Here is a 26,180-nt window from a genome sequence, read left to right as displayed (position 1 = left end):
AGCATATATATTGTATAGTCGTGACTCGTGCGCTCAGATTTGAATGTAAGGCGGTGCCTACTATTGTTGGATCCTCTTTTTTACTCGGATCCTCTTCTAAAAAGTCAATAAGTAAATTATTGTGAACTTCGTTAATAATATAAATTGTTTTTAATTTTTATATTGTGTATGATAACAAATTTTAATAACAATTATTGTCACATATTTTAGAAAAACGTTTTACATTTTATTTCATATAAGAACGCCTGCAAAATGCATACCTAGTTCATTAGTTCAACGATTTAAGGCCTCAATAATTATAAAATATCAGACTAACTCGGCGGGGGGGAGGGATTCATACATATATGCACACGTGCACCGCATCCGTAATATTATATATTATATAAAATACCCGTACCTTTGCAGATATGTCAAGTACCTGTACGCGTACGAGTCGAAAATGAATCAGTTCAGCTCGGTGGACGAACTGAACATGGCCATAGCCGGAAACCGGCGCGAGGGCCGCCGGAACAAGTCTCTGATGTCCGAGTACATGCCCGCGCTCCCAGCGACCACGGTGGCCGGCCACCTGCATCACCACGGCCAACTGTCGTCGGCGGCACACGGCCAACACCACAATCACCAGCAACAGCAGCATCATCACCAGCAACAGCAGCACCATCACCAGCAACAGCAACAGCAACAGCACTACGCCAACGTGCTAGCCGCCGACGATCGGTTCCGCCACTTGGCCGCCGCCATCATAGACAACAACAGACACCGCGCCGCCACGGAACAGGGCAGACAGCAGCCGCCGCCGTCGTCGTCGTCGTCGTCGCCGCGGCCCGGCAGTCCGATGCAACGACTGTCCCAGCTGCAGCCGCCGCCGCCGTCCGCCGTCGCCGAGGCGTCGCCGTTGTTCAACGGCCACCAGCTACAATTGCCGCCGTACCAATCGGCCACGATGATGGCCGCCGCAGCGCATCAGGTAGCGGCCGCCGGCGACCACAGCAGCAAGCAGAGAGGTAATAACTAATAATAATCAATCGCGCGGTTCGCTATTATAGTTAGGGAAATTAAAGCAGAAAATTATATCACTTAGAAATCTATATTCGATATTATATGCCCTTATTACAAAGTTACTGAAGTATACCTTCTGAAATAAAGTGCTCTAAAAATAATGGTAAATTAAAATATTTGTATTTAACATATTTTTTTTTATACCATATGAAAACCACGATTTAAAAAATCTTTGCATTTTGATCGAGTCTGCTTGTAAATCATGATTATGACTTTATAAAAATGTCATTAAACAAAATAATTTAAATTATAAATACAAAAATATAGGTCAGTAAAAATTCATATTTGAATATATTTTGAATATATTTAATACGCGTGTTCCTAATATAAATAGGTAGTATATTTAGCTAATTACTAATAGTATATATTGTACTTTTGATTTGTAATATTTTACTTATTTTTTTAGGTTTTGTTGGAATTTGAATTTTATGTTGTCTAAAATTGTTAATTTCATTAATTGTTTTTAGTTTTGAATGTTTAATAATCATTGATTGGCTACATTCATTTGGTAAATTTTTGTTGATTAGTCATGTTTTATTTTAAATATCTCATGACAAAAGGAAGGTATAATGGGTACAGGCGAGAGTTCGTTCATTAAATAAGATTATTGTTAATTTAAATGGACATACATTAAATATACAAATAAAAAATAACTCCACACTTTCTTTTTACTGTTATGCGTATTTATAAGTACTATTAATACAATTTAAAACATCGCAATACCTATATATACCTAATGTATTTTCGCCCATGTTATTAAGTTTTTTACTTTCATCCGTTTTTAATAGTGAATAAATCAGTCTAAATATCAAATCCTGCACACAAATCCTGCACACAAGAAATACTGCATTTTAACTCGTATAATTATATAATATAGCAGGACCTGAAAAATCAAGATTTCTTAATGCTGAAAATAATATTACTATACTTAGAAAATGTTAAACACTTTATCATGAAGATGTTACGCCTTTACGGGTTTTGTCTTATTTAAACAATACTTTTAGAAATTACAATAAGTCAATCATGGATTATATAACGAGCATTTGTTTTTTCTTGGATTTGTATTTATTTATTTTGCTTTTTTTCTATAAACTTTGTGACATTTTTATTTTCTGTTTATATAATGCGGAATAGTTTCGTGCCAAGAGAAGGATAAGCGGGAAATTGTTAAACACACTGACAACTAACTACAATCCCCTTGACAGGTGTGTCCGTCTGACGCGGCCCCAAAAATAAAAATGTTCAATTTCATTTCTAAATAATAATTTCACCTTTATGCTACTTTTAAATGTGTGTATATATAACGTTTTGTGTATCTATTCATTTTGTTTTAATGTATTTTTGAAACGTTACCAAGAATGAGCAAAAAAACTATCATGACGTGTTCTAATTTCATTATACGATGCTCTCTCTCATGCTTGCTCTATCACCAACTATATATATATATAATATATGTATAATTCTATTTCTCTGTATTTCTCTCTCTCTCTATCTTTTTCCTTAGAGCTTTGCTCATTCATCAAGTGCCCTTCATTAGTGAAATAGAAGTGAAGCAAAATTCTAATGCCAGCCATAAAGGTAGAAAATAAATTAATATACTATTATTAAAAGCCAACTCGCTATAAGATGTGTACAAAAATAAAGATAGCATTTCAGGTCTTCATTTATATACGTGTCAAAAAAAAAAAAATCAGCCAAAAATGTAACAACGTCATATTATAATATTAAAAAAATAGTTTAAACCAACGTTGTATTATTTAATGTGAATATATATATCTAACTAACACTGGATTTGCTTTTAATCTACAATACTTTAGTAAATATAAAATACATGATACGATGATTGGAATAAGTTTTTGTAAAAACATTTATTGACAATATTAGACTCCATTTTTAAGAAAATAATTTTATTATTTGTTCTAATAAGGCCGTAAATGAAATAAATTTAAAAAAAAATAATAATGGAATTAAATGTGTTTAATGTTTGTTAATATAAAAACTAAATCTGATGAATTTGGACCTTTAATGTTTTAAATATAAATATATAATATATAAATCTTAATTATATGAAAATATCACTAAAAACACCTCTATACTTCACAATGTAATAGATTCTAAGATGATATCGTTTTTTATGCATTCATATGATATAGTTATATGCGTTTCTTTCTTAATTCGGCGCCATATTCAGATTGTCACGAGACCTTAATTGCAGCAGAGTTACTGTATTAATAATTACTAATGATGATACGATATTATCCCGTATTCTCACATAATGATATGCTGCTTCAATATGCGGTCATCGCTCAGCAACGCTTGTCCGACTATATATATAATATATATAGTACAGTGCGCTATGGTAAGCGAATGAGTGACTTTCTTATTTCTCTTCCGTTACAATGACCATAATACCGTACGAATATTATAAATTGACTCAAGTGCAATGTTTGCGAGAGTAACTATAGGTATATGACTAGTGTACAAGTTGTGTACGTTGAATTTTTTCACGGCGCGATGTGACTGATGTTTACTTAAAAGACGCTAAGCATTTATATCGTATATTATATATTATAGATAGGTACACGCTTTGCTTTCGTGTAAATTTTCGAATTATAATAACAGCTACATATTATACAGTGCTTTAAGGTACCTATATATTTTTGTTTGTGTACAGCTTGTTATAAGAATACTATAGTAATAACTACTGGTTTTTAATTTAATAAACCAGTAGTTATTATTATAGTATTCAAATCACATGTTGTTATATATAAAAAACAACCATAACTAGTAAAAGTTGTAAAAAAAAAAAATTGATTTTTTCAAAAAATAAACCTATAAAATGTATAAAACATATTTTTTTTTCAAAACCATTAAATTTCCAAGAAATTGATTATGTTATATGACATATATTGATCCAAGAATCACTCTATATTATAAATCATAATACACATATAAAATAGTATTGCCTGACCGCAAATATTTACGATCATCAATATAGGTAGGTATAATATTATAGAATAATATTATTTCGATTTTAATATTTTAATATTATATAAACCTGTTGCGATATGTGCTTATATATATTTGAAAATATTGTGCGCTAGAACAAACGACTTATTATATCTGCATATATACACGTGTGTGTGCGCGCGCAGGAAGTAAGACTCGGTATATGTCATATATATAGGCATAATACCTATATATCTACATATAATAGTTGTACCTATACGGTATACAACGTTTTATATTCGTCCAGAGCCGTCAGGCTACGGTCTCCGGTCTCAGGTCGTGTACACTGTCGTGGTAATAACAATAATAATAATAATAATAACATATAATATACAGTCCGACGACCGTATCTGATGCGAACGGGCGCGGGGACATTCGTCAATGTTATCAATTTACTTACACATTGTGTTGTAAATGCGGCTTTTATTTTAATTTTTTTTTTTTACTACGGTCTGGCTGCATTTTACCTCCTGTTTCTTCCTCTCTGACTATAACATCTCGCACATACACACGCGCGTGCGTGCACATTGTGTGTGTGTGTACAAATACCTATATATAATATATATATAAACATATATACACACATATATATATATATATTATATTAAATGTACGTACTCACGCATAATATCCAGCTAGGTACCTGCCTATATTAATATGTATATGCGTGTAACACTTTTGATACGCGCGCGACGTGATGTGTATACATCTCTCCCGTAGATGTTTTTGAATAAATCAATTTACACCGTGACATCGTGTGTTCGTTTGAATCCATAACACAATAATAATATAATACGTGCGCCTTTTGATATTTAAATATTCAACATGGATACATAATATTATACATTGTTGGTTTTTCTTTCTTTTACACCCGCCGGCCTGCAAGACCCGCCGCCACCGTTGCTGTCGCGGTCGTCGTCGTCGTCGTCGTCGTCGTTGTCATCGTATCACATATAATAGTATCACACACATATATATATTTAACACGCGCGTGAGTTCGAGTTCGTTCTTATTATAATACCTACCTGTGTATATAAAAATGAACGTATTCGTATAATAATAATTATTATTATTTCGAGAAAAAAAACTCGTGTTCGTACATATAAGAAAAAAAAAAAAACGTAACAAATTACCGACACTTGTTCACGACTCGCGCGCTGGTTTTACAATCGTAATAATAATATAATAAATGCACACCGTACACTGCACGTATCATCTGCTCCAGACGTCGCCGGATGACTGACCGACTGGAAAATAAAGAAAAAGAAAAATGTTTAATCCGTCGAATTCGTCTTAAATACCGTACCTATATACATAATATTATATAATGGTACTGCCGCGATAATAATGCATGCGACGTCGTAGCTTAATGTACGCGGCGAGACGACACATTATTTTCTTGACGTGAATATTAAATTATAATTTTCGGTGAATTTACACGCGCTACTCCGTTAGACGTTATTAATTATTATTATCGTCATTGTGCACCCACTGCCAACACCACGTGGTATTGTATAATATAGGAAAGGGTTGTCGCCACCGTTTTTTTTTTTCAAAAATGGTTTTTTATCACGGGCATGATATACATATAAAAATGCACATACTGCACTACAAAGTATTTATAATTTTATAGGTTTTTATATCTTGGGTGTACGGAGTCTTTGTGCAGACGACGTGTTCATCACAAATCACAATAATATACGTACCCCGCACACAAATTGTAAGCCCTCATACCATACCGGCCGATGACTTGGATTAATTGACGTAGATACGATTAATAATAATATTATCATATTTTACAAAATATTACCGTAGCACTGTGGTTAGATTAGGTTCGATTGTTGTACTTATATTTGCAATATTATGGCAGTTTATCAAACAAATACAAATGCGCAAGTCCAAGCATATTTATTTTCCTTTTTAATTTTGCAATAATTAATCTATTCAAAAGGCAGTTTTTATAAATGTAACCAAAGTATAATGATAAATAATGAAACGATTATTGTACAAAACGAAAAATACGTCAAATTAATTGTTTTTAAATACCTAATATCTAATCACAAATCGTATTTTTTTTTTCAGAAATTCTCAGTATGTTAATGTGGATGGACTTAATGAGAAATCAAACAGCAGCTATTCCAAGACTTTCAATACAAAGTGAGTTTAAATAATTGTATAGTGTTCATGCGTGTTTCTTACATTTAAACAATACAGTTTTTATATCAGTTGTTACTCGTAGACGAGTACTCGTTATAATCTGCTGTTATTATAAGTTTTTAATATTCATAGCTATTTACTATATACATTTTACTATAAGGGGTAACATTATTTATATTTTTAGAGAGTTTTTAAACGTTTGTATCTCTAATATTTAAACAAAGCTTTTGTTTGATGGGTGTAAATAAAATAATTTAATAAAATAGAATATACTTTCATCGTGTATTCTGGTATTTTTTTCTCTCGCGACTTTTCTATTGTTTTAACTTTAAATTCAAATTGCAGCATATTTACATAATATATTAGATCTGACGAATAGTAATGCGGACGATTACACGGCTTCTATTTGCTGATTTTTATATTATATAAGAAAGCAAAAGAAGGAACATATTATTACAAGTATAAAAACAATATAGTCGTGTACTATTTATACTATTTATAAATATAAATTTTATTTCGCATATAACGGAGCTAATATTTCATATTATGATGAATATCATATAATTATCATATTATAATCATATAATGTACATATAAAAACATAGTTTTTAAAGATTCGCCAAAATATTATGTAAACGTAAGATTGTAAGAATTTCGTTCGTTGTGTTTAAAAAAAATAATAACATATATTACGCAATCAAAAATCGTACTTATAGTTTTTAATGTTTTTATATAGTACCTATACAATATGAACAAATAACCGCACTATACATTTGTATAGATATAATAAGTAGACATGTGTACACATATATTAACACGTTTGGCGTTTTTTTTTTCTGTCCACCCCGTAGACTTGCAACAGTCACCATACGCCACCGTACCGGCCGCGATGAATCTACAACGTCAGTCTCCGGTCGCGTTGCGTTCAAATAACGGACCGGAACAGTGCGAGGCGTTGAATTTGGGTAAAAAAGATCAAGGGACGAACAACAATAACGCAGGTGAAAACGAGGACGAACCGGATCAAAAACGCATCAAAAAGGAACGGTCGCCCCGGGTTATCGTGGCTAGTCGTCCCGGCAGTCCCAAGATGACGAGCCCTGAACGATTTCCGGCGCCAACCATAAACAGTCCGATACGGGAGTCATCTACATCGCCTGAACGGAATGGTGACGACAAAGCGGCGGACAGCAGCAACGGTACAATCGAAATGGACATCAGCGTGTCGGCCGGTAAGTGCGCCAATCGTCTATAATAAGTATATACTCATACAAGGACACTTTTTTTTATATTTATAATTTCCCCGACGAAATTATACCCCGATCGACGTAGATCGTATGTTTTTTTTTTATATGCCATACAAAATACTGCATAATATTAATTATAGATAGGTACTAAGCCATCAAAAATGATTAAACTATACTATTATTTTTACCTCATACGGGTATTTATATTATTTTATTTTATTTTTGTTCATATTATCTTATCATCATGATATTAATAATATAAGCTAATATCTATGACCTATGCTGTATTTGTGTTGTTTCGTTTAAAGCTATATATTATAATTGATATCGTTTAATCTCATGGACTGGACTGCGTGCGCACCCGCCCATATGGGAAGCAAGGAAAGGGCCTAATAATATTGGCGGAAATATGTAATATGTAAATACAATATTACCTATATACAGTGTGTTACTCGTCTATTTGAAAAATGCAATAATATGAATATTGGAGAGTACCTATACGCCATATGAAATTATAAATGGAACTTGTCTTGCCTTTTAACGAAATTTGGGTGTTTTATATTCACAGAAAAAAATTGTATACAATTTAATTACTTTTAATATTGAAGTAGGCTGATGAGACCTGTTATTGGCAGTCTTAGATATACGTATGGCTCCCTTTCGTTTTAATATTTTGTACATAATTTACTTAATATATATATATAAATGTTATTGCTTCGTATAAGTTAATAACGTATATTTCAGAAATAATTGATTAGTGATTAAATAATAAATATATTGAGTATGATAAATGATTTAACACAACGATTTATGTCCTGGTTTGTAATACGTGACAAAAAAGAAATTCAAAGACTACTGTTATTGTTTCAGTGCATATTAGAATGGGAAATAATTTTAATTTCTTAAGTTTTATTCTCGTGTTTAGACATGTAATCATTATCTTGTTGTAATAATAATTAATATTTAAATGTCAAATAATAATTCTATGTCGATGAACATTTCGGTTAATGTGTATGCATAAATCCTTATGATAATTAAACGGTGAATAGAACTTTGTGGGACATATTAATAATGTTTCCTATGCAATTCAACGACCTAAAAACTAATGTTATTTACATACGCTTATAAATATAATATGCACAACTATTTTCGATGAATTAAGTTAAGAATGATTAAAAAAAAAAAAAAACTGCAAAAAAAAGAAAATAAGATTTTTATAGTTTTGCTTATGAAATAAACAAATAATATTATATTATATGGTTTATTTTAACAACTGTTTCTTTTAGATCGATCATGAATCATTTTCATCAAAAAAATATCCATATTCCTACATACATAACTAGAATTAAACATTTAAATGTTTAAATATCAATATTGTTATAGTTTTTTGCATATATATACATAAATATATATAATAATAATTATTAATTATGTAGGTATGCATTTAATATAATGTAGTGTGGCATATAATTAATGACATATAATAATAGTATGTTATAATGTTAAAATACCCAATATACATTACTATTATTGTATTATTATCATATTATTTTATTTACATTGTATTAAGAATCTTGCTTTTGATGTTTAGGTGCGCCTAGCGGTCTCAAAATAAACGTTTGTAAAAGAACAAAAAATGGAATTTACAAAGGTCAACTTGTCAAAGTTGAATCAGAATTAAATGGAGGTAAATTTGAATTTGTTTGAATATTTTGTATATTATAATAGGATAGAATTCACGTTTGAGTTCATAAAATGCTCTAATTTAGATAAATGCATATTAATTCATCGATCAAAGTACCTATATATACGTGATCTATGCATTTTTAGGAATCCAATACGAAATTAAAAAAATGAATAATTGTTTATGTTTTAAATAAAACTTCACCGTTAATAATTATTTTAGGAACGAAGAACACTAGACCCTTTATTTTGCGCCTCAATGGTGAACTCTACACAGGATGCCTACAACAACAAAGCAGTCTTGATAATCACGATGACCAACATTCTAGTTAAAATAGTAGACGTAAGACGTTGTTAAGTACAACGAATGATTTTTTTTCTGTAAATATAATATTAAATAATAGTTTAGATTTAGAAGACAGTTAAGCAACATAAATACAATAAATAATTTATATATATATATATATATATATAATAAGTATATAATATTATCTATTCATCATAATATTATATATTATAAACTTATAACAATTAATTATTAATGTAATTAAATACAATAATAGTTTCAGTTATTTTTAATTTAAGATTATACATTGGACATATAGAATACATATATGTGTGTTTGTTTTAAAACTACTTTTTTCTATGGAAAATAAGTGATTTGCTAACACAATTATACTATAGAATAGATTTAAAAATTTATATTTATTATTATAGTTATTACGTATAATACATATTACTACGAGTAGGAGACTTAATTTTTTTTTACGTTCTTTTTTAAAATATATTTGTATTATTATTATTATTATTATTGTAAATATAGTGTGTAAATTGTGAGTACTTCAAATTAATTTTAAGGCTGTGCATTCTTTAGATCTCATCCTAATGGGAAAACCAACAACATAACACGTCTTGTAAAATACACGTACATTTTCGGATTTGAATATTAATCAGTATTAGCATCGATGTATTATAATGATTGAATAAATTACAGTTTTTTTTTTTGTATTATGATTATATAGATATGTGGTTGTGTCTTATTATTTATTAAATCAAAACAGTAATTCCTTTTCTTTGTTTGTGGAAATAGAAACATGTGTATTTATCCAGGCTATTTATTTATTCCTGTTGTGTGACTTAATCACGAGTATTATAAAAAAATATTTATATAATATTATTTGGCAATGTCCTGAGTCAATAATTAATACAAAATACTTCAATCATATATGCATTGTATTAATTATTGTGTGTTTATCGGTGAAACTAATGTTCGAGGGCTACTACGAATCAACGACGAAAAACGGTGCAAAAATTATATGTAGGTAAGTCCATTACCTATATAAGTGTTTAATTATTATTAAGAATCTCGTTTGGTAATGACAATAAATCGTATAGGTAATTTAATCAGATATAGATGGGAAATTAAAACATTATTTACTCATTCTACTATATATAATAATAGGTTCTGATCAAAGTATTTATAAAATAAATAAAATTACACGAAAATACAATGTATAATTATAAGAAATCAATAACTATATTATAATAGTTAATTAGGTATCTCACAAAGTAATATTTATGTATAGGTTTTTATTTAAATTACATATTAATGTGATTAAAAACAAATTCTTTAATAGAAAGTTTATTGATTTAAATTCGTATATTACGCACTTGTGTATAATTGATAATTAAATTATACATTTTAGAAGTAACTTTAGCAGTTATTCTTAATTTATTTATTACTGAATCATAATATTATTTTAAAAACCTGCGAAATCTAGATTTACATAATATAATATTATATTATGTACAGTCATTGCCAGATAAATTGATACGGCGGTTGCGGCGTGATAACGAAAAACCAGGGGTTCTCCGTACGTAGGTATATTATTACCGAAAATATATTAACAATAGTCGTAAAACATTTTAAAACTGATTTTACTTTATTAATTTAAAATCAAATATTCGATAATGTTTATTTTAAAATTAAAATTGTATTAATTTATAATAATAAAAAAAAATAAAATAATAACAACACACACACCGCGACTAGTTTAGGCTAAACTCTTACTGAAAAACGCCGCCGCCTCAATTTATCCGGCAACGACTGTACGTAAATTTTGATGTTGCATACACATTAGGCGCTTGAACATATTAATTTTGCACTGCAGTGAAATAATGCATCTGTGTTTCAAAATATGTGCCTATATGCTGTTTTTGGATGTCAGAAAAACAGTGGATTGAGTGTTGGGGCGCCTTACTGTCTGCTGTCAATGTGACGTGCTATTATTCACGTGATGTACTACAACAGCTCGTATATGGTTACGAAACATCGGTTGAGTTGAGATACATACTTGACTATATACATATATATATATATATATATATTGAATTGATAGTTAAGCTATTTCTTGCATATTTACCAATTATTTACATATCGAGACCGGCAGAGACGAATGTTAGTGCTAAAATAGTATATTCTTAATTCATACAGGGTACCTATATATATATATATATATATTACCTGTGTGCTGCATATTATGTACCTATCATCATTGCTAGTAACCAATTACCAATAAGCGATGAAGCAAAATTACTATTTCACATGCGTCTGCAGGTACCTATTATTACTACTATCCAAACACTTTCACTGCTATTTATTAATTATTTAAAACGATGTGGTTTTTATGTTGACAACATCAATTTAATTGTCATCGGTACGTCTATAGTGAGAGAATATTATGGAAATTAATAAAACAATAATGTTTTTCCCGTGCACGATGCGGTCTATCGGAGTATTTAAAAAATGCAAGTATATGAGTACTATATACTATGTTTTGATTGCAATATCCCTGTAGACTATTTTCTTTTCGACTGTACATGACATAATAAGGAGGCTTGCCTATACATTTCATGTGACAAAAATGGACAGGATTCCGTTATATAACTGCAATTCTTTCCATATATATGCCACATACATTTTGGAAAACTCTGTATACGGAATTTTTTTTGGTACAGATTGCTTGTATTTTATTTAGGAAGCATTTTGTGATATATCACATAATTGAAACCAATCAAAATGTTTTCTACCATATGTTTACTGGTTTATGTTTTTTCCTATCTATGTAGTTATTTAAATATCAACCTTATAGTGTTATTAATTAAAAACAATACTTTTAAATTCTGTACACAAAATAAAACAATAAGTGAACATAATTATATTATTATAGCCTTATTGTTTTACATGATATTATAATAATTGAAGAAGACATAATAGCCAATAGGCCACATTGAAAACATTTCACAAATTAAGTAATAATGTTAGGTTGGTTAAGATTTAGTTTATGCTACAGGTATACATGTTATGATATTTATGACACTGATTATTTTACATCATGCCACTTAAGGTGTGTTCTGTGGCGATACAATAATAACTGATTTTTAATATGATGTATATTTTTTGGCTAAATATAGATAAAACTAAAAATAAATAAATAAACAAATATATTATAATATAAATACAAGATGTTTTTATAACCGTTGTAATTGTCAAAACAACCAAATAATAACAAAAATGAAATTAATATTATTATAGCGTTATAATTTCGCAATATAATATACATCATGTAGCATAGTGTTATATAGTATAATATATTATAATAAATAGTACCTACAGGTTGCTCCTAGCAACCAACGAACAATATAATTACGTTGCCATAGCAATAATAAACAGAACCGTAAAATCTGAATACAATAAATTTATTATTTCATAAGGTTACCCCTAACAACCGATGATGTATAAATAACAAATAGCAACATCGTCAATATATAGTTTTTTAATCATTATTTTAAAATCATAAATGTGTATGTTGTTCAGCGTTTTTTTTTTACAGTGGAGAAAATATCAAGTAGCACGTCGCACGTGTTAAGTATATACTATTTTTTCTTTGAATAATTAAACAATTGATTTTGTTGTTAAAAATGTTGATATATTTTATCGAACTTCGAATGAGTAGTTTTTGAATTATTAAACTATCACTTATTAGTGAACTAAATATAATATAATAACATCATATAGTTATAATGATAATAGTTTTAGAAGAAGAGTTCAGTATAATTTTCAGATGCTATATAAACGTATAGCTGTTGACAGCCAATATAAGTGTATTAAGTTGACCACCATAATATATTTACTGTCCACGCCAAATTGTTTTTGAATACAATAATTTTCATGTCTTACAAAGTAAACGAAGTGAGACGACCAAAGAATCGTGCCGATAGAAGTAGGTACCTATATAACCGTACCTTATAATATATTGTTGTCCATTTTTTTACAAACATCACTTTCGAGGTACTCATCATGTGTCGTGTGTAAAAATTTGTTTTACATATAATTAGTTATAATTTATAGGTTTTTATTATAGGTATGCATCATTGTATAGAATTTATTATACGGCAGCTAGACCACTAAATTGCATAAAGAAAATTTTATTTAAATCAAAGCTTTCTAAAAATAATGTAGTCTCTTAGTCAATATATATAAACAATCGAAAATTATGAATTTGTTTAAATATTCAATAAATTACAAAATATATTATAATGTTCAGTGTATTTTTAAAACTTTATAATATTTAAAATACACATATACATGTATAAAGTACTGCTACGTTATTATAAGTCATATATGTAAACATATTCTGCTGACAAATTAGTACCATTAGAGTTGACTTACAAATCTTTCACACTTGTTAAATGAGAATGTCCTCATATTTACTTAGAAACTTTAAATCTATTTAAATACACAAATACACACAAATACGTAATATTATTATATTCTGATTTAATTCGTTGTTAGTATGCCATTGACAAACATTTCATCAATAAGTTGTTACACGTTGTATTTATATGGATACAAATTTTAACATATTTTAATAATAATATAATATACATAATATATACTAAATATTAAAATATATAGTATATAATATAAAAAATGTAGAAATTTAAATGAATATATAGGTATTTACCGGAATAGTGTAAATAAAATACATACCTAAATATATATATATTTATATATAATATATATATATATACTCATATATTACATTACATTGTAGTATACGCGTACCTATACCTATATACTTGTATTGTACCTATCCAAATAATCAGCACTAAATTATATGAATATAAGTAAATTTCAAAAAGAATAATTGTTATAGTAACGATAAAAAAACACTTCATTCCCTGGAATGTATACGTTATCTGCACTACTGCAGTTACCGGTGATTTCTGGCGGTAGTTACGACCTGCAATATGTTATATGCTTATAGGGATTTAGGAATATATATAAACGTGACGAATTGCAGTAAATCGTGTTATGTGTATTTAAATTAATATAGACATTTTAGGTCATAGCCAGTGCATTTCCGATAATTTCATGATGTGTTAACACTTAACATCAATTAATAATCAACATAGACGTCCCGATTAGTATACAATATAAACACTGTGGAGGAAACTATAGAATACATATTATAATATTATACATGATGAGTGATGACGCGTATAATATGTATAATTTAATCTTTGGTATACATTTTGACATCGGTATTTATAATAACTCAGATAACTAATATTATTGACCAATTCCCCTAAAAAATATCGATGTGCGAGTGTAAAAGATTATTAATAAGATTATGATATATTTCTATGTTATACATAATATACAAGGTATAGGTATACATACTATACCCACTATGGAAATACTTCATAACAAAAAATCTTATTAGGTACGGGTGTAGTTTTATCTTGAAAAATTTAAAAATAAAATTATATTATTTGAATAAATAAATATATTAATATACTGTATATTTTCCTGCATCAGTAAATTATTAGTTATAGGTTATTATATTAGTTATTTTTATTATTAATAATATTTTAGTAAATGGCACAGGTGTTGAGGTGTATAATTATTTTACAGTAAGCGACATGCTTCTTTCATTCATGCACTATTAGATATTTAGTGAAAATATAATAATATATGCATTTAAGTTTTTACCTAGTTTTCCTAGCATTTAAGAAATAGATATTTTGTAGTATTTGACGAGATCTCTACAGCCGTTAAATAATTTAGAGTTATTTGATTAATTTTTATTTTAATATAACTTTAGTCTAGCGGAATACAATACTTAATAAATAATTTGATATAGGACTAAAGGCCAAAGGTATTGCTGCAAATAGATGAAACTGCAGTTGAATTTAGGTCAGGCACAAAATAGAAGTAAACTACAGATATATAATTATAAAGATATAGGTACCTATCTAGGTATAAATTTAATATAGGTAGTATAAAAAGGTATCTATACTGTGAATTGCTTGCTTATGGTATTATGGTGCTTATTACCAATTACCATAATCACACTATTGCAGACTGATCACACATGTATTAAATATAAACTACAACTATTATACCTAATCGGTGCCTCCATATGGAATGAGGAGAAGTCTTTTTTTTAATATGCTTTATAAAATATTAACGTGATTAACAAAAAGGAAAATTATTTTAGACGATTAATTCAATCGTATATTATTATATTTACCAAAAGATCTGAAATTTAATGAAATATATATAGCTATTATATATAGTTAGTTATTATATATAGTTAGCTTTAAATTATTATTTAATTTTAAAAATATCAAAAAGAATGCAACCAACTACACGACATTTTTTGGAATCTTTATAAAATTAATGAAAAATTTTAAGTGTTTTAATAAAAAAAAAAAAAAAAAAACAAAAACTTACGTCGAAAAATTAAATTAAATTAGTTCAATTAAAAAAAAAAAAAAAATGAATTGAAATATTGTAATTTATCAACTATTGATATTTTTTTTGTATACAATGTCCAATGTTTATTTAAAGTTTTATTATATATAGTAGCAGGTATATAGGTATTTACTATTTAGCTTATTTTCAATTATTACAAAATATAGTATATATTATTATATACCTAAAGTATACCTAATAGCAGTATAGTAAGTATAAATATCGATGTTTTGTAGGGGGCAGGGGAGGGGACTGTACCTAATATACTTACCTGCAAAATAATATTAGGTATATAGGATGTTTTATAGCATGCATGATGGTATAGTTGATAACCATAGTACCTATGTGGCAATATAATCGCGGTGCGTGAAATATTTTGTTAGAAACGATAATAATTTATTACTTATTATTTCTATTGTCGAGGCATCGATTAAATCGTACATAATATATAGGTACATATAAATATATACATAACGTACCTACATGTACTTATAAGTGCCTACTGCAGTACAATAATAGGTACCTATCGCAATGTTTATATATTACCTAAATATATTTTGAATTTGAACAGGACGGTATATATTATATAATATATAACTTCAGTATCATGACATATTAGCGGTAGATTAATACTATAAATAATATATTATTGTCTTTATTACGATTCCGTGTGTCGAGTATTAAATTATAATATAAAATATAATAATATTACACATGTTATTATTGAGTATGTATACGCGTACTATAATTCAATATTATCATGTGCATATATAGGTATATAATATAAAGTATTTATATGTACAATAAATACGAAAGAAAATAATAATAAATAAAGAAATAATAATAATAATATAATATATACGGCATAATAAAACAGGAAGAAAGAACGTGAAAAAACGGATCGGGCGCGCGCGCGCTCGCGGAGAAGGAAAACTTCGCGAGAGGTGGGCGTGGCCCGAGGCCAATGGGAGACGGCAGCCCGGCGGGTCCCCCCCCCATACCGAGTACCTCGGGGCTCGGGCTCGCGCGGCCGACAAACACGCACATTCGCGAACTAACACGTCGCGCGCGCACACACACACAATCGCCGTTCGCGGATTTGCACCGCGAGTTTTACCTACCGATTGCGGCGGACAGTCGTCGCACACGACGTGGTCGAATACAATATAATATTTACGATATCGTTGTCGTAGCTCATCGCTGTGCGATTTTTTTCCGTTTTTGTTTTGTGTTTTTGATAATTTTGCATCAGTTACCCGCGCCTATCCTTACATGATAATGCACTACCGCCGACGAGTGTCGCTGTTCTCGTGCTGGTCGTCGCGGTCGTCGACGCTGCCGTCTTGTTCCGATCGCGCCGCAATCGCCGTTTCCGGTCAATAATAATAGCACACCTATATATACCTCACAATCATACACAATAAGTACCTGTCACACGGAAAACCTTTAATACGTAGACAGCGTTTAGTCGATACTCCTCTGTTTGTAGCCGTCAATATCGTCATCATCACACAACACATCATTATATATAAATATACCGCCGCCCTTAGTGGACCGGATGTGAATACTCATTCAAAATTGGCCGTGTTAAGCAGAACCCCGTCCGTGTAGCAGCCACCGGCGAGACCAACTCGTTGGACTCGCACAAGGATATGGTGAGCATTACATATTCTTTAATATACCTACTAACTATAAATATATATGATACTATTATACCCTCTATTATTATTACATCATAATATAAATTCGTAAATGTCTTTATATTTGCACTACCTATGTATTATATTAACACTATAATATAGGTATACGCCGAAATTCTATTTCTTGAAGGTACCTATTATATACATTGAAACGTCATTGTTCTGTCTATATTCCTTGGATAACTATAGTTGCTAATGCTTGTAGGTATTCTTCTTTGGCATTATATACCTACATGCTACATTTTTTAAATTTATTGGATTAATAATTCTTGTATAACCAGATATTATTTGAATCATAAGTTTATGCGGACATCATAATATGTTCTTCTTTTTTAGCTGTTTTAATACTTCCATACATAATAAATAGAATAAGGATATAAATAAAAATCATACACTGCATTATGCAGAACTGAAGCCGGAATTTGTGATATAGGACTTAAGTTTTGATGATAAATGATAATACATAATATAAATACATATATATTATAATACATGATTTATAATATTACCCAGGCAATTTAGAACTTAAATTAAAATGACTGATTTATAGCGGGAAAGTGGACTTTAAAAAAAATATATAATCAAATTTATATAATAAGTTATTTGTAAAAATGAATGATGCTATTAAATTTATTGTAGATACGCACATTTAAAAACTATCGCAACTGTATTTCGTACTAATTTCTTAGTGATAATAAGCGACAGTGGTTTGCTATTGTTATATTGATTCACTATATCAACTATAAATTAAGCTTTAATAGGTAATAAATATTGTAAATGCATTGCTGGATATAATAATTATCATTTATATTTATTTTATATATGATCTTGAAACTTAAAAATTTTCAAAATAAAATTTTTTATTTTTTAACTGATTTTTTGGGTTCTATTTGACATTTTTCATCGACCGCCGTCTATGTAGTTTGTATAAGATATGATACCATATAATAGCACTACGAAGTATAGACATTTGAATGATCTATTTTTGTCGTGCAGATAATATATCCCATCACCAAATATAAGTTCTTTTTTTATTATCATATAATTATATGTAAATTGAAAATTCGATCATCACTATCTTAAACTTCACATATACACTTTTCTGCTATAATAACGTATTGTTAATTTATCAAAATTGTACATTCATTCATTCTAGTTTATATTATATAGTCCTTCGTGGATAACAAATTCGTTTTACTAATTATTACAACATTCCAATGTGGTCTAGACTATATTATAGTGTCTTGAGTGTATACACTAATCTTGGTTTAATTTTCGACGATCATATATAAGTACCTATATATACCTATTAGTTATTATCTACCTAACTTAACATACTATAACTTTTTATATTTACTTTATATTTTTTATAATTGGCCGATATGAATCTAATTTCTTTATAATTCCTTAATTCCTTTAAATTATTGCAATAGATATCAATACTTCTAAATTGCAAAATTATTCTCAGTTTGATTCTTATGTGTTTATCATTATAAAAAAAATATATAACAATGTTTTTAAGTATTTGGCTAACCCACCTATATTGATAAATAATTAATAATTACATTTTGAAATAATTGGATTATAGTGCGTAATCATTACTTATAAACTTTGTAGAGTTAAGTAATATACCCCGTTTATAAATAAATCCAATTAGTAGACATAGTATATAATATCATATTATTATTAATATGTAGTATGTAATATATTTGTGGGTGCTCGTATATTATATCGAATTATAAAACATTTAGTACATAATAAAAATATATTTTTTTGGGATATTGAATGTAAATTTAAAACTTTAATCACTGTAGTATTAAAATTCTATCATGGATATTTTTTAAATAACTACATATATGTATAAAACATTTTATCCTATTACAAAAAAATTTTTGAATTTCTCTTACTTAGTATTGTTCATAACAAATTTGACAGATAGTTTTAAATTAAAATTAATTAATCTATTTGATAGCTCTATATAGCACCAAGATAATAGCTACACGGCTATATTATAGGTATAATATAATATGTTCAACGATTACAACCTAAAACAAATTATTAATAATTGTACTATCTAAAATAATATTATAAACAAAATAAATATGGTTATTACAAAAAGTATATGTTGATATATAATATAATATATATGTATATATACCTATTTACTTATCTATTATAGTTGGGGTAAATATAATAGTATCGAATGCTTATTAGTTATTATGGTAATCTAAGTAAATGTTAAATCTTTCTAACGAGTAACGACCACTAGGTACTTGTACCTATGTTAAATACGATGGATACTATACTATAACTAGTATAACTAATAAGAAGTGTTATTTACATCCTCACTATTTTTAAGTTCCACTGTTGTTAATATTTTTTTACTAATATAAAATAATATATCATATAATATTTTATATCATTATATTAAAATTAATTATTAAGTGTGTGTATAATGTGTTTTCATCAAAATATTATTATACATATATAACTATAAGTTTTATTATATATTTTCTCTCTTCAATTTACATAATAATATCTAATATTTATTCTGATGTTTATACATTTCACTCATCTGATGACGGCAAAATTAGTTTTTTTGGTTATTTAACAATTTATAGTATTATAAATACCCTGTGACATAGCTATTATTAATTCAATCAAAATTAAAGGCATATACTATGATAAAAGCTATAATAAAAACAAAATAAGGGAAAAAAATTAAATTTATGTTTACTGTTTACATTATTCGTATGTTTCCGATGTTAAATGTCGGTGTCTGCTATATACAACATTATAATATTATAATAGTTATATAATATTATGGTCTTCACCCTTATATAATACATACTACGTATATATAATAATATGATGCACATAATATTATTAATACATAAACGTAATGCGTTTATCGTACAACCTTGCCGATCGGTTACCATTAATCGCGTCGTAATGGCGATTTAATGACGATTATTGTGTTTATACACAGGATATTATCTCGAATAACTCCTGCAGCCATTATGAATTGAATGTTTATAAATGTGATATATAATAATAATAATATATATATACATATTATTATATTTAAATAAGTCGCATTTGTAATAATAACATTATTATGTTCAGTTGATTTCATAGATAAATATTTGTAGATAGGTATATTATATCATCATTTTATAATACCTCAAGTATGTTTTTAATTTGGTTCGTGTTTCAAAAACTGCAATATATGGGTATCCAAGAGGCAATTGTTGAAATTGTATAACCCTATATGAATGAACGAGAAACGATTTGATTGCCTCAACTGTTTATGTATTATAAAATAATACCTATTACCTATTATATATTATTATTCAGATTTATTATGCCAAGGAATTATATAAAAAAATCACCAGATTACACGCAATGAAATAATTGGAACGTGCCAGGAAAACGTCACTGTTTTAACTCTTTTGCCTTTGATAACTTTGCCAATACGCGCAGTGATGTGCACGCGCGTATATATAGGTGGGTAGTATACGTATTTACCGGTGCGGCGTTTGTATACAATATTATTAGGCGATTCTGTTTTTGAAAAAAATATTTATAACTACCTATTTGTATTATTTCTCGGTAGTCTGAAAATTTTAAAAAACAATGACACTCAGCATATATAGTTAAGATGAAATGTTAAGTAGAGTATAATGTATATAGTGTTATATTATATAGGTACTACAATAATATAACATCAAAATTTAACCTCAGTCTGTATGTGGTCACGTGGGTGTGCGTACTGGCACTTTCTTATTTTTTCAATGGAGCTTTAAGTACAATATTTTAAAATATATTTACATATCATGTTTTATAATGACTCGCCATCACATTTTTTTTATGTGGATGTCAGCTGACACTTCTGTACTATCCTTAGCCATTTGTGTTATTTTATTTGTGTCATCTTGTTCGAAATCTATCAAATATATTATAATTTTTTTTATATAATATATTTATATATATAAAGTTGGAGTTTATTTGTTAAGAAATTATGTTTTTCCTGAATTTTTTTTTATAGAATTATTGTTTAAAATATGTTTTCATGTCGCGATTTTCTCCATTGTGTAGCCAAATTCAATGTATTAATCTCGCATTGATAGCAGACAAGACCATATCCATGTTTTTTCGATCGGCTCCAACAGATGCATATAGTAACACGATATACATACTGCACGCTGTAGTGAAATTGGGAGTAGAAAAGTATAGCTTACATTATTATCACGAGCTTTACTATGAAGAAGTTTTAAAATAATATGAATAAATTCATGGATATAATTAGTTATGAATGTTTAAATTATAAATATTTGGATTAGTAAAAATATACGCATAATATTACTCGAACGAAGTCGGATAACAATAAATTCAGATAGTATCTATCATATCTATTACATAAAGCGCGCGTGGACACATTGGTAATTATAATATTAATAATTGATACAGTAGCGCAGCGCGCATATATTATAATAATTGATAGGGTGTGTTGGACATTAATAATAATATTATTCGATATATACTATACTCTGTTAAATCACGTTTTATTTTTGTAATTTCATTTATGTATAGACGTACCAACAATAATATAAAAATCACCAAATCTAATCGATCCTGTTTACCGTAATTTGGTATTATACTTACTACTCGTATATATTTATGTATACATAATATATATATAAGGACATATGGTACAACGGTGATATAATATAATTATGATATTATCAATGTCCTCGCAGTTAGCCCTCTCATCACGCACCGCGCAGCACTCGGTACATAGGTATATATACATATACCTACATATATATTTATATAAAAGATATAATATGAACACAGCATAGAGCTAAGGTGACGCGTCGAATATGGTGTATATAATAATAATACGTCCTTTTTTATCGTTTACACAATAGTTTGGTTCGGCTTATATTGTACATCTACCTAATATAATATATCGGCCAATATAATCCCGTAAAATTTATCACGCCGAAACAGGCAAAAGAATCTCGGCGGCGCGAACAGACGCCCTCCACGTCCTTGACCATAACATAGGTATTATAATATGTATATATGATATATTATATGTATGCGCCTTAGCGCCTGTAACGGGTCCAAGGACTTTTCACGTTGTACATGATAATGCGGTGATGTACGTTGTCGCCGACGATGTATATTTATGCGCAAGTGTGTGTGTGTGTGTGTGTGTCAGTATATGTATTGAAAACTCGCTTATGGACGTGTAATAAAAACCCTCAAAAAGTACAACGCGTTTTTAAAAAAGAAAAAATACCCGTACAAATCAAACGTTTGTTTAGTCGTGACGTATATTATATAATATAATATAATGTGTATACTTTTATTATTATTATTATAAGGGTGACCTGATAGTTCAAAGAAACCGATGCTTTTTAAAAAAAAGGGAGGTTTATATAGACTCAGAGAAAAATAACATACAACGCGTGTATAAAGAATAAGATATCACGATTCCCATTATATATAGGTATACGTTTTATTATTATTTGTGCGGCACACGGACCGATAATAGCGGGTGGTATTTTTATTTGTACAAATGATTTCGTCCTTTTTATACGTGTTTGTGTGTGTGTGTGTGTGCATGTGTGTTGACATTTTGACTCGAGAAAATAACCCTTTTGACATCTTAAATCACACAATCTGCCGGTACTTATAATAGTCATGTACCTAACGCATCGTCGATTAAATAATATATATATATTATGTACCTATTATGTTTTGACTGTCGGCAGTGTGTGGTAAATACGTCGTGATTGGTACCAATACACCTATAAAATATAATATTATAATGGAACAAAATAATGCGTTATAATTTATAACTTATTATAATAATAGGTAATAAAATCGTATTTTCAATAAGTATATTAAATATTTAGTGAGTATAATGAATAAGCAGACGTTATGTAATATATGGAACATTATATTATTATTTCAAAATGGTTAATAATTGTTATATAAAATATTTAAAATATTGTCTGAACATTTGAACTGCGTATTCAATTTTAACTGCCAATTATGTTTCATCAATTTGTTTTCATATATATCGAATACACTGTTCAATGATTTCTTAACTAGTTTATGAACTTAGATTAATATATTATATCAGTATATGTCGTATGATCCAAGAATTTAAAACTCCTATTAAAATATATTGTTACAAAAGTGAGTTTTTCGTATTCATTAATTTTGGGATGTATATACATTGTATGCATTTGATATAAACATCGAATATCATGAATATATTTACCTATTGTTTATCGTTTATGTCTGTGTAAAAAATATGTGTCTTTTATATAAAAAAAGGTGGGTATCAACATCATTCCAATATAATTACCAATTTTGTATTAAATTCCTATTAATGTGTGCAACCGACTTATTATTATGTTTCAATTCATTTTTTTTTTTTTTTTAGTAAAAACTAATTAGATATATTAGGTAGGAGTAAATAATATTGCGTTTCATTTATAACATTACAGGTATAAATAGGTATACTATGTGCACACTCTCCATGTACCTATAATATAATAGTGATATTAAATGTACGTTATTATACTTAATGCTAATTTTTACGGTTCTTATTTTTTACTATCGTTCGGTAAACAGTTTAATATGAGAATAAGGTGTACATAATATTATTATATATCATATTATGTACCTATGTACAATAATAAAATACATTAAAATTGGTTTCACGAAAAAAACAAAATTGACGTTTTTCTTGGAATCGGCGTGTAATGACGAAAAAGGAAGTTTACCCAAAGAAGGTTTGGCAGTGCAGCGGCTGCACGTGTCATTTTAAAATACAAATAGTGTATAGGACAGGTACTAGGTAGATACTGTATAATAATAATAATGTATCATACAACGACAATTATTATTATTATAGTTATTACAGTAAACGCGTGAATAAACGACGTAATAAATCAATTGTACAGGTGTACAATAATATTGCAGTAATATAAGCAATTTTGATTCTTGTATTATATTTTATATGTATATATCTGTACGTTTACTCGTAAGTAATTCCACGATGCCTTACATTAGCTCATTAAAAATTAATAATATTATCTAATATAGTTTTAGAAATAGAATTTATTGTGATTATAAATAACGTAAGATTTTTGTACCTTTAATGTATATAAAAAAACAAAAAGTGTAAGAGTACAAAAAAAAGAAATTGAAACATTGCGTGCAAGTCAAAGACATACATTTGAATCGTTCTTCTATAATAATAAATAATAAAATAATAATGTATGATCGTTTTTGTATTTTTAAACTGTTTCCACTGTTTCCAGTAATCAGAATTTTAAAATATTGTTTTCTTGTAGGTGTGTACATTAAATTTTAAGATAAAATCGCAAAATAATATACGTTTGTACTTGAATGATATTATATAAGAACAAAGATGTAATTGCAGTTTATATACGTAGATACTAGATACTATGCTTACCCGAGTTATGTGGCCTATAAATCCAAAACATTATACATTGCAAGATTTATAGCTATTATACGTAGTATTAACCAACTAACTAACTGTGTATCGTATAACTAATATTTTTAAATCGCATTATTAGCACAGGGAAGTACATAATAATACCAATATTATATTATCATGCTTACATTATCTTACAATAATATGTTGTCATATCATGACACAATATGACACCCTATAATAGTGAATTGTTCACGTCACTGTGATTTATGGTTGTACATTTTCACCACCACCAGTATAGTATAATATTATATTAGGTATAATGTTATTAGATATGCGTATTAACTTGTAAAAAGTCGATGACAGCCGCCTTAGGAATTAATGACTCCCGATATCAAGAATATCTATTGTTGTCTGTTGTACGAAAATATTTTTTCAAACGACCTTGTTATTGTCATTATAATATTATACACTTTTACGTTGCATCATAATTAACCAAATTAATTCATTTTTATCGATATGTTATAAGGTAAAATCTAAAAGCTGCAATAATATAATATTATATTATTATAATAGTGCAAGGGTGGATCTGGGATTATTTTATAGGGGAGCGATTATTATTTCACATTTTCATTTGACATATAATAGATCCAGATATAAAGATAAAGTCCTGTATGTTAATACTCATATAGAATAGTACATATACAGAATACACAAGGGATATTATTTTAAAATCATATTAATCTATTCAAGTATTTTATAGATTTTAAAATTTTTCCAAATATAATAATTATTATATAGGTAGTAATAACATCCATATTTTATAATTTATGTACTTAATCAATATAAAAATATAATTCTTAACTATGTATCTTATATAAACCTGGATAAAATTGTATTGCAGAAGAAAGGGGCAGTACTCATTAAAAAAAAAAATAAATATATCTAATTTATAGAAGCTCCATAAATGCTGTATGAAAATTCAAGTATTTGAAAGCATAGTCTTACAGTATTTTTGA

At 28.2% G+C, this 26,180-nt stretch overlaps 2 protein-coding genes across 3 annotated transcripts in view; both read left to right on the top strand.

The window, feature by feature from the left end:
- The window catches only part of LOC132930315 (protein dead ringer homolog), a 68,741-nt gene extending 58,565 nt beyond the window's left edge, over window positions 1-10,176 (top strand). For both annotated transcript variants that reach the window (XM_060996112.1, XM_060996113.1), the window contains 5 exons: window positions 406-1,004; window positions 6,151-6,225; window positions 7,077-7,457; window positions 9,064-9,159; window positions 9,379-10,176. In XM_060996112.1, the coding sequence (XP_060852095.1) occupies window positions 406-1,004; window positions 6,151-6,225; window positions 7,077-7,457; window positions 9,064-9,159; window positions 9,379-9,488 (1,261 nt within the window). In that variant the 3' untranslated portion in view covers window positions 9,489-10,176. The remainder of the gene's footprint in view (window positions 1-405; window positions 1,005-6,150; window positions 6,226-7,076; window positions 7,458-9,063; window positions 9,160-9,378) is intronic.
- Window positions 10,177-17,037: 6,861 nt separating this feature from the next.
- LOC132929276 (AT-rich interactive domain-containing protein 3A-like) overlaps window positions 17,038-26,180 on the top strand; it is an 81,819-nt gene continuing 72,676 nt past the window's right edge. The window contains exon 1 of the mRNA XM_060994519.1: window positions 17,038-17,633. Coding sequence (XP_060850502.1) covers window positions 17,631-17,633 — 3 coding nt within the window. The 5' untranslated portion in view covers window positions 17,038-17,630. The remainder of the gene's footprint in view (window positions 17,634-26,180) is intronic.

The sequence above is a fragment of the Rhopalosiphum padi genome, chromosome 4 (assembly GCF_020882245.1).
Source record: "Rhopalosiphum padi isolate XX-2018 chromosome 4, ASM2088224v1, whole genome shotgun sequence".
NCBI classification, from domain to species: domain Eukaryota; kingdom Metazoa; phylum Arthropoda; class Insecta; order Hemiptera; family Aphididae; genus Rhopalosiphum; species Rhopalosiphum padi.
Note: the sequence above shows the minus strand (reverse complement) of the source record. Positions and strands in the feature narration are given on the sequence as shown.